This window comes from Diachasmimorpha longicaudata, chromosome 1 (genome assembly GCF_034640455.1).
Source record: "Diachasmimorpha longicaudata isolate KC_UGA_2023 chromosome 1, iyDiaLong2, whole genome shotgun sequence".
Classification (NCBI taxonomy): domain Eukaryota; kingdom Metazoa; phylum Arthropoda; class Insecta; order Hymenoptera; family Braconidae; genus Diachasmimorpha; species Diachasmimorpha longicaudata.
In genome coordinates this window covers 8,987,880-8,998,331 of record NC_087225.1, presented here as the reverse complement: position 1 = coordinate 8,998,331, position 10,452 = coordinate 8,987,880, and the positions used below count along the sequence as shown (strand labels likewise).

Below are 10,452 nucleotides of genomic sequence, written 5' to 3'. Positions count from 1 at the left end.
ATAAAAATAAATTAAAAGTGCATTAAAGTGCGGACGTTCTCAGTATGACACTCGAAGATTTACGGGTAAACACGAAATGCTTAATGCATTTTTTCGTCCTTTCTCCTGCTGGAAAATTGATTCTTGTGTAGATCTGGTGAGGATGTCCAAGTGAAATTACTTGAACGTTCGAAGTTCTACTTTTTTAGGTACGAAGGTTTATTTTACACTAACTAAATCTCAGTAATAAAAACCCTCCAATTAAATCAATTGTGTTCTTCCCCTTGACGCCCTCCGCTTCATTGCCCCACTCCCTAAGACCACGAAACACCAAAAATAAAAAAGACAAATTAGAAAACAACTCGAAATATACATATATTTACAAAGTAAAAAAAATCCCTGGTTGCTCCACACAACAAAGAACACGAAAGCGCTAGAAATATCATGATCGCACGAATAAAATCACAAATCAGTCTATATCCTGTGGATCTTTGGATCGCTGGCACGGTACCTCCAGTAGGTTCCCTTCTTCATCCTGTAGATTCCGTTTCTCTTCCAGACCCCATAGGGTCCAGCGAGATCCATTGTATGCATGGGCACTCCGTAGACACTAGGTACTCCAAGAACTCCGAAGTTAACAGAATCCAGGGTGTTCTGGTGCTCGAAAACGGGGGCTTTGAGGGGATCTGCTTGGCCATTAAAACCGTAATGCCTCGGATCCGGATAATTCCCAACGTATCCCTGAGTATTATAACTGGACTGTTGTACGTTATGCTGTTGATTCTGATAATTCAAAGGTTGATCGTGGGTAATTCCCAAGTGCGGATTAATGAGCGCCTGAATTGCTTGGAATGCCTGTTGATTATTCTGCTGATTGAGATCTTGCTGGGGTCCTTGATTGTGTCCTTCATAGTCTGATGGGGCTGTTGGAGTCAATGGCTGTGATGCATCAGGCTGAGGTACCTGAATACTCTGTTGCTTATGTTCAACGTAATAATGGTCATTGCCATTAGTTTGATGACCCGTTTGATGAGGCTGAATGGGTTCAAATGTCCCAGTTACTACTCCAGTGAATTTCGTGACGGTTGGACCCTTGGGTGGCCCTCCAAAGCTCTCCTCCAAGGTTCCCACGGTCTGTGATGAGTCTGGCGGGTGGGCCTCGATGTGAATGTGGTTGTGGTGGTCTTCTTGGATGGGAGGGTGGTTGCTCTCGTGAATAGAGTTGTGGCGGTGATCCTCGGGGTGAGGGGGCTCTCCGGGCTTGGCATCTTTCACTATTAGCAGACCGGGCTCCTCGGCTGGGTTGTCTGTAAAGTTCGTCAGTCAGTCCAGTCGACATTTGTTAGTCATTACCTTTCGAAGTTTTTAGTTCTTGCGGGTTTGTTATTAATGTTATTATTGTTCAGGAGTAGTTTGTGGTTTAGTTCATCAGTTGCTAGGTCTTGTGGGCTTTTTAGAGGTTTGAAACGGATCTGATCCAGTCCAGTTACGGACGGTGACTTTTGTTTCCACGTGTAAGTACTGTAACCGTGGTAATTACAGTTTCGAAATTTTTGTATTATATTAACCCATTTTAAATCAAACAGTCCGAAAATGCAATTTTTAGAGCATGTCCATACGTATGTGTGCGCGTATATTTGTGGTGAAGTTGTCCTTGTGGTGAATTTTTTGATAATTAATCCATGGGGTTGAATTATATGTTTCTCTCAAATGTAGGTATTCTTGACCCCTATCCATCCGCACGAAAAATTATGCTGAATTTAATGGTTCTTTCAAAGAAATTTTTCGAAGTGCTTCTGACCGAGTTTTAAGACTAAGGCGAAAGCAATAACCGCGGTTTTAATTTATTCAGAAGGTTTTTAAAAATTTTCAACTTTTAAAGTCGGGCTTTCAGTACCATTTCATCAGCCATCGCCACTTGTTTTGTTGAAATTTAATGCGGGGGAGTTTAGTGGCAGAGAAAGGATGCCAGGAAGAAGGATAGAGTGACGAAAACTAAGAAAATGGAGAAGAAAGGTTTTCCGCTCTTACGAGGAAAGGAGTTTATAGTGAAAGGGAGTAGAGAAAAGAGGAAATGCGAAGAAGGCAGCTGCTACGGAAAAATACTCAATTATTATTTTTCTCTGTCAGGTGTATATTCTGCAGAAAGAAATGAAATTTTAATGAATAGGGAGGATAGATAAAGACTGGCTATTATGGTTCAACCAATCAATTATTCCCTAATTATTGGCTTGAATTTATTAAATGGGAAGATGGAGGATATTCAGAACTATTGACCAAGTGATTATGAGGGAATAATTGTGGTGAGCCTATAAGTCCAGTACGTGTTAATTTATGAAGTTATTTACGGAATTAACACGATTTATTTCTAGCGTGTATTTGTGTAAGCATGGTGGAGAGCGAGAGTCTTAATTAAACGCTAAAGTTAATTATTCTTGTTGCGGAAGTTAGTCGACGGAACGGAAATGAGTATCCAGAATTTTTTCCCATACCCTCTAGATAACGCCATCTCTTGTTAATATTATCAATGGGAAATGTCGCTTAAAATTAAAAAGTGCTCAGTAATTGCCCGATTTTTTATTTGGCGGATAAAGAGATTGGAGAAAAGAATGTAATTAAAGAAATATTCTTGGAGTCGACTAAACAAACATCCACGCTTTCATTGCGTCAGTCATTCAGTAAGAAAGTGCACTGGAATTGAGCATTTGACTCAATTCATCTGAACTCATTTACAGAAGAGAATAATTTCAAGAAGTTCGATTTTTTTTTAATTGTTATCTCGTGCTCAGAATTATTAACAAAGTAGTGATGAGTTGAAAGCGTGGAAATCTTGAATCATCAATATTTTTTGCATTTCGACTCGATACCCCGTCACTCATACCTCCACAAAACAATGATTTTTAATTGAGATGGATAAGAAAATGTCAACATTGTGGCAGACACCTTTCTAATTAATATTGGGGTTAATAAAGAATATTACTTATGTCGAGGACTCTCCTCTCTTACAGTAGCGACTGGTGAAAGTAATGGAGGGTGAGCTTGTAATTAAAAAAAATTATTGTTGAGAAATAAATTCATCAATGAACTCTGCCTGAAGTCATTGTGAAGGGAAAAGTCTATGATTTCTGTTGACATATGAATCATCCCATTGAATAGAAATTTTGATCAAATCTGAGATATTTTTGTTGTTTGTGTGTGACGGGGTTCGAGCTGGAAATTTGCAGGAAATGAACATGCGGAAAAATGTCAAAATAGATTTGGACGGATTTTAAATGAATTTTCTTACAATCTATTATTATTAAATGGGCTCACATACCGGATGAGGGACTCCCATAAGGGCCGTGATAGATGTGATCTGCGTAAGTTGCATCTGGACTCGGCGGTGGTCCATCGTACGAAACATCTATAAAGGGAAATCAATAAAATTTGCTTCCACTAACAGTTTGAGTAATTACGGAAGTCCAATCGAACCTTGTGTGTGTTGAGCATCGTACGAATATCCTGGCGCACCGTACACTGGTTTTGGTGCACTAATTACAGCGCTGCTAGCTATCTTCGAACCGAGGGAGGATATTGCTTCACCCGCAGATGAGATAACGCGCCCTTTGGTTTGTACAACGAAACCTCCACCTTTAATCAGCTGTCCCTTGAGTGCTAATGCACCACCAGCAAGCGCTTTCAGTGCTTGGAGGACAGTATTTAGAATAGCTTTTTTAAAGTCAAAAATGCTGAATTGCTTGGGTCCATACTGTCAACAGATAAATGGAAAAAAATATCATAAAACAATTTGTTACTATTCCAATGAATATTTTTAAATTTCATTTCTTGCTAGGAACAATTGATCATTTATGAATTCGTTCCAGAAATTGATATTGATTTTCAAATTTGCTGCTTGCAATTATTTTCTCGGTATTTCTCCAGAAAGAAATTTTTTTTTATTATTTTAGTAAGATATATTTTGTTAGTAAAATAAGATAAGATATTTTTTTTAGTAAAAAAAATGTTAACGGTGATATCTCGACAATGAAATTTCGTTTGTTATTTTGTCTCGTCTTTCAAAATTCTTTTCTCAAAAAGAAAACATGGACAAAGACGCTAGTACGAAATTCATTCATGGGAAATATTCCAGTAAAGTGAATGGATAAAGCATCAATGGAGGTGAAGAAAAGGATTGCCCTTGATATAATAAACCGCCCCAGAGGAATAGTGTGAGGCAAGATAAATATCTTTTATTCGGAAGTATTTTGAAGGAGAAATAATAGATCACTATTGCGGCAAGCAGTCCCGTATATTCTCCTGTGTTCACACATTCAGTTCGTGAGCGGGATATATGATTCTTCCTTATCAATAACGTTCCATGCTCAACATTTTTAAGAGTTTCACGCCTCAGGAAATGCAACTTGACTTGATGATTTCGATTTTTTAACTGGTCGTGCGTAGAATAAAGGGGAGATATTGATAATGATATTGAAAAATTATGTGATCTGTTTTATTACTTGGAAATTATTATTCTGCCATTATCGTTGAATGCGGGAGAATTGACAAATGGATATACGAAAGTGAAATTGGGTTTATAAGCCATTTAGTTTGGAAATCGTGGCGCTTGACTGTGCTTTTTGTATTTTCTAAAAATATTTCTTGCTCCAATTGAGCAATTTAGTTTTAAATATTGATTTTTCCGAATTTTTATTAAGCGCGCGTGGAATCTCGAAATTTTTCGAAATTTCGAACGAACTTGAGGGAATTCTCTTGTCTTTTTTTTATTCTTGAAAACGATCAACAACTCTTTTAATAATTTAATTTCCTATCGCTCTGTTAAGACGAAGCCGAGTCGCATAATTAGTTTCCGATAAAATATTCCAAGTTTTTTTGTGTGAAATCCGATAATAATTCGGTTACCGGTTCAACAGGTGCACCATAAGAGTCATGAGCCTGAGGACCACTAGATCCACCAGACAGTCCACTGGACAGTCCCCCAACAGCTCCAACTACACCACCAACTACTTTATTGGCGATTCCCGAAACAAAATCTCCACTACCCGATCTCTTTATCCTCTGCATCATGGCATCATAATTGGGGTCCTTGTAGAGATTGTAAGCAGCTTGGGCCAGCTCATCAATTCTCTTCATGGCATTGGAATTCATGAAGAGGTTCTGATTGTCCTCTGGAACTTGTTCATTTGCTGATATATCAATGAGCCCTGGATCGTCGGTGGGGAGTATTGGAGGCTCTTTCGTTCTTCTGAATGCTGAGAGCCTGGTCAATTGTGCAGCTGCTCGATCCAGCAGATCCTCGTCGGAGGATCGAACGGGAGAGAGGCATGTGAGGGTGAGTAGTATCAATTGCCACTGAAAATTATTTGACAAACATTAATGATAACTAATGAAACAGATTACTGATTATATACCTGCCGCGTTAATTTGATGTACCAGGGAAAAATATAATGAAAAATGATATATTGTATCGCATATATCACTTTTTATTTTACGTTATACTGCAAAAGTCGATAACTATTTTACTCATTATTAATACTAGGTACTTATCCCAGTTTATTCGCAATAGAATAATTCATTTTCACTCTAGCGTTTAAATACTTTTTTTCTCATCAACGTATTTGTACCTCTATTTCTCGACGATGAGGGAATAAAAGAGTACGCCATGCGCATTTAAATTTCCCTAATTCATGCGGACGGTCATAAAAAAAAGCCGTTGCAATAAAAAAAAAATGTCACACTCTCTAAGCGTGACCAAATGAGAAACATATTTTATTCTTCTTCGGTTCGCTTCTGGACTCGTAGGAGAGTAATTCCCCGCGATACAATGAGATAATTTATCAAATTATATTCTGGTAATTTTAGATGGAAAATGGAGCACGCAGAGTAGTGAAGTATGTGGGTCAGTGAATTCATAATCAATGTTTACAAAATGCAAAGTCACAGAATTGTTTTCTCTGATCATGTGCTTGTAGAAAAATAACGTAATAAAAATTACGGAAAATTGGTCGGGAGATAAGTTAATCTCATGCAACAACTTAGTTGGGGAAAGTTAAGTTAAAGCTGCCTCAAATAAGCCTTTCGATTTTGACGCTCGATATAATGTTCTTCCATTTTCCGCTCATTGTGTTCGAGTAGGGGCATTGTCTCTTTGGCTCATGTTCTACGTGGAAAACTTTTACGGAATAATTATTTCATAATTGAGACTAAAATCCGGGATCCCTTCCTAATTTTGAATTGTTCCAGATAATCCTTTTGTTTTCACTTTCAAGTAAAAGCATTATTTTTGTAAATACGAAATTTTCAATTTTTTCTGACTCATATATTTTTTTTCAATCTTAACAAAACTTCTTATTCGATGCTTTGTTTGTATTGAGCATCAGCTGTTGCTGATGAATATTTATTTGATAATAATAGTAATTTATTATCAGTCTAAAAGGATAAAAAACTGAAGAAAGAAAATTGAGCGACAACAGGCAATAATTATAAGGGACTGTATCCACATCACGTAGACTGTTTAGCGGTAAAGCGGAGAGGGGATAGTTTCTGTTCAATGGTTTCCCTATCCGGGAAGCGATGGAGAAAGGTCGCATATTCTGGAGTGAAAAGTGCAATTAATAATTAGATCAGAATAATTTTAGAGCTCAAATGGTTCAGATTTCATCTCTTTCATATTAAAAATTAAATTTTGTTAAGAAAAATTGACAAAACCCCTTCAATACTCCGTGTTATTCACGTCAGATTTTGCACAAATTTTTTCTAAACGGTCGTTTACCGAGCTTTAAAGTTTAATGACCATAAACCTATAACTGTATTCTACTGAAAAAAAAAAATGCGCGACTGAACACTATTTCTTGACCGCCCATGAATGATAACGAATTAATAAATCACGAATGGTCAGCACCGTGCCATGTCCCTTTCAAATAATTCTGATTGATGTAATAAAACCGCTAATTCCTGCAAAGCTCATCACTCATCCCGATATGAATCGACGCCACCGCTGCCCGTGCGCTCGGTAAAATACATCCACAGATTTCACTTGAATTGCCGTGTTCCCTCGAAATACCCGTAATGACATCGTTATTACCTTTTCGAGGGTTGAATTTTAATTTTCCCAAAACGATTCGTGTAATATCATCGCAGTATCAGTGCTCATACACAAAAGTTTAATGCAAGGTCATCATTAAAGCCCGGTAGTCTCGTGGATTGGGAAACCCGGATAATAGCAGCCATAATTGACGGTTGCAATCATTATCGTGATAGTGCTAGCAACAGGTATTCCCATTCTTCTTTATTCGTTCTTAATCCATGAAAATCATTCTCGGAAATTTTTTGTTACGTAATTCTGTTCATGAAAGTCCCCGCTTGGCTCTCTGCAATCAATATTTCCGGGATTTGTTATGTAAATTCAGGGAATTATACAGATGAAGTTGTCACTGGTGAGAAGTTCTTCTATTTTTCAATAGCACTTTTCTATGTAAAATGTAAATTATTGATATGTGCACACAGATGAATCCATCCTCACCGTACAGTACGGCATATAAGTTATCACAAAAAAGTTTAATAAGAAAAAATTACCAAAGTTACAAATGAAAAAAAGGGAGACCGTCTGGATTGCTGGAGCACACGATCTAACTGAGATAGGGACAATGTAATTTCCCGAAAAGTTCAGACAGGCGTAGCGTGACATGTGCCAAAAGAATTAAACTGAGAAGGCCGACTCATTTGAGCATAAAAGTTCCCAGGAAATTGCACTCTTCCCGGGATCACCCTAGAGAGCTCCATTTGGATTTATTTAGATCTTTATATAGATCTTGGGGCTCAATTTTTACCCCTAAAATTGAATCTTGATGATTCATAAGACATATCATAATTTAAAAGGCTAGTAAATTAATTTTATATACCTTAGATACACTTTGTCTCAACACTTGACTCATGTTTTTCATAGATCACGTTAATAATAGTTCCGAGCTACGGAAAAAAATTAACTAGCCATATTACATAATTTACGAGACGATAAATAATTAAGTGCACTCGACTACCCGAGGTCTGAGCTAAACGGCTTGTCAGGAAATAATTGTTGCGGTGTTTTTAAACGACTGATCGGCAATGGATTCATGAATTTCGAAGCTGAATTTTCTAAACAATTTTGTAGTTTAAGTAATTCTTGCCATATTTACTTTTGGAATAGAAAAATCCGTTTTATTTCGTTTAAGTCCAATCTGAATAACATAGAGACAGTCCAATTCTTTCAAAGAGGTCAGACACGCGTAGCGCGGCATATCCTAGAAGGCCGGAACATCCCGACTCATCTGAGCATTACATTTCCAACGAAACTCCTTTGTTCCAAGGATCGCCCGAGGGTGTTTTGCCCTGAGTTATTCAGAATCCACGAGTGATGCGTTGATGTGTGATGTACATAAGAGGGCGGCGAGACATAATTTCCGTAAACTTTTGGTAGCGCTCGAGTTGCCATAGCGCGAATGTGGCAAGTGGAGCGACGCGACTTCACGGTGAAAGTCACCCACGAGTCTGAAGATGATGGGTAACTAATTTTATGGCAGGGAGTTGAGCATTCGCGCACATACCGCAACGGGATTTTTGTCATTCTGTCATTCTAATGGTCATGGATAGTAAAAACATGGGAATCGAATACTCTCGGAGTGTTTTTATCATAAAGAAGATGGATCTTTAATCGACAGGCTGATGTTAGGAGATTAATTTTATTTTATCCATTTGGAATCGTAAATTTCTCTGGCTTTCGAATGCATATCTAGCGTCGTCATTTTCCTCGCTTTTGCTGATATAATTATACGTTCTTGTTGAAACTTATCCTATCTCAATAATTAGTAATTAATTGGTTTCTTTGTAACTGTGCGATCGGGTAAAAAGGATGTTTTTTAAATAGTTTACTGATGATTGTTAGGAGAGCAATCACAATTTGAATTACCGATGAATTTGATTGGGAGTTGAAAAATCATGAAATTGCTATTTTCAATGTAAATTATGGTATTGAAAGAAAACCCATTCTCTATGCTTCCGCAGCAAGAAATAAACTTCTATGTGGATAATTGGTAATTAATGATCAAAGATAGGAGCACCGTTTTTTGGTGGATAATCAAGTACATTATTAAAAACTTGAGAAATTGTTGAATGTCAGGAAAGGAAATAACATGCGAAAACTCGTTTTTTGAAAAAGGAAATGAAAAGTTATCCCGAAAGTGAGCGAGAGTAATACGATCCTTGATCTTGACTGTAAACTCGACCTAGATAATGTTAGCGAGTGTTCTATTGCTCATTGAGCCTGTCAATGTGTCTTGGTTTCCGTTGAAATTGAGAATTCCTTCATTATTTGCATCTGTTATTCTCATTTTATCTTATTCTTTGCCGACTGTTCACCATCACCCCGTGACACATTGATAGGTGATTCCCACAAAGAAAATGATACAAATTCTCGAAATACCAAGTTTTCAATTTCGGGGTTCAATAACTCCATTATTCCATGAAAAATATTCAGTCTCATTTTTATTCCCATCATCTCGGTGAACATTTCTATCATCCAGGATGTTGAATATAAGTGAGAGTATAAACGTTGATTCACGCCGACTTTCTCATCTCCCAATTTCCGGTGGAGGGGGAAATTGGAGGCAACTCCAATCCCATAGGAAGGAATGTCCAATGAGTGGATTTTACGAATTAGAATAATTTCTTCGTTCCACGACAAAAATTCATACGTCACAAAAATTTCCAATTTCCTATAACAACATTGTCAGCAAATTTGAATATCTAGCTGATGTGACACAGCCACCCGATCATGATAAAATCCCTAGGTTACAAAACACAAACAAGAAATTCCGAAGAAAGTTTATTTTAAATTTCATGTCAACGATAGTGATGACTAGAAAAAGTATTTTCAACTTTCGATGGCACTTGAACTGGTAACTATCGTGAAAGTTATCGGCGTACTAAACCGTCAATTTACGAAATAATCAGTAGTTTTACTTGACTGGGGAATTTTATATTGGACAATAATTGGCCGCATAAAGTCGATAATTGGTGATTAGCTCCAAGTTATTGGATTCAATGCATAATGAATCACTGTATTAACACTCGGACATTATCAATAAATTTTCTAATGAGAAGACGAATTTAATATGTTGATGATGAAACCGACACTTTCACAAATCACTAAAAATTGGTGATAAATTATTGTTGATACAGATTATCCCTGGGAATAAGCACGAAATAACAATTTATGTACCTTCATGGTAGACCTCACGGGTATTGAACAGAACACGTTGGAAACACACGGGCACTCTCACTTAACTTCACTGAATGGTGCCATCGTCTTTCAGTTTACTTATATTCGACCCCCACCTGTATTACTGTCTAGAACTCACACGTGCATCCCCTTCGAAATAACTGCAAAATAAATATCTGATACACTGATTTATTTTCAATTTTTATACGAAAAAAACA

The 10,452-nt window shown here is 37.2% G+C and overlaps 1 protein-coding gene across 1 annotated transcript; it reads right to left on the bottom strand.

The window, feature by feature from the left end:
• Positions 1-329: 329 nt before the first annotated feature.
• On the bottom strand, positions 330-10,452 carry LOC135160919 (uncharacterized). The gene is made up of 5 exons (XM_064118103.1): positions 10,235-10,452; positions 4,879-5,328; positions 3,451-3,727; positions 3,296-3,382; positions 330-1,286 (listed from the first exon to the last, which is right to left on the bottom strand). Exons 1-5 carry the CDS (start codon positions 10,238-10,240, stop codon positions 454-456), a joined length of 1,653 nt encoding a protein of 550 aa, XP_063974173.1. The 5' UTR covers positions 10,241-10,452; the 3' UTR covers positions 330-453.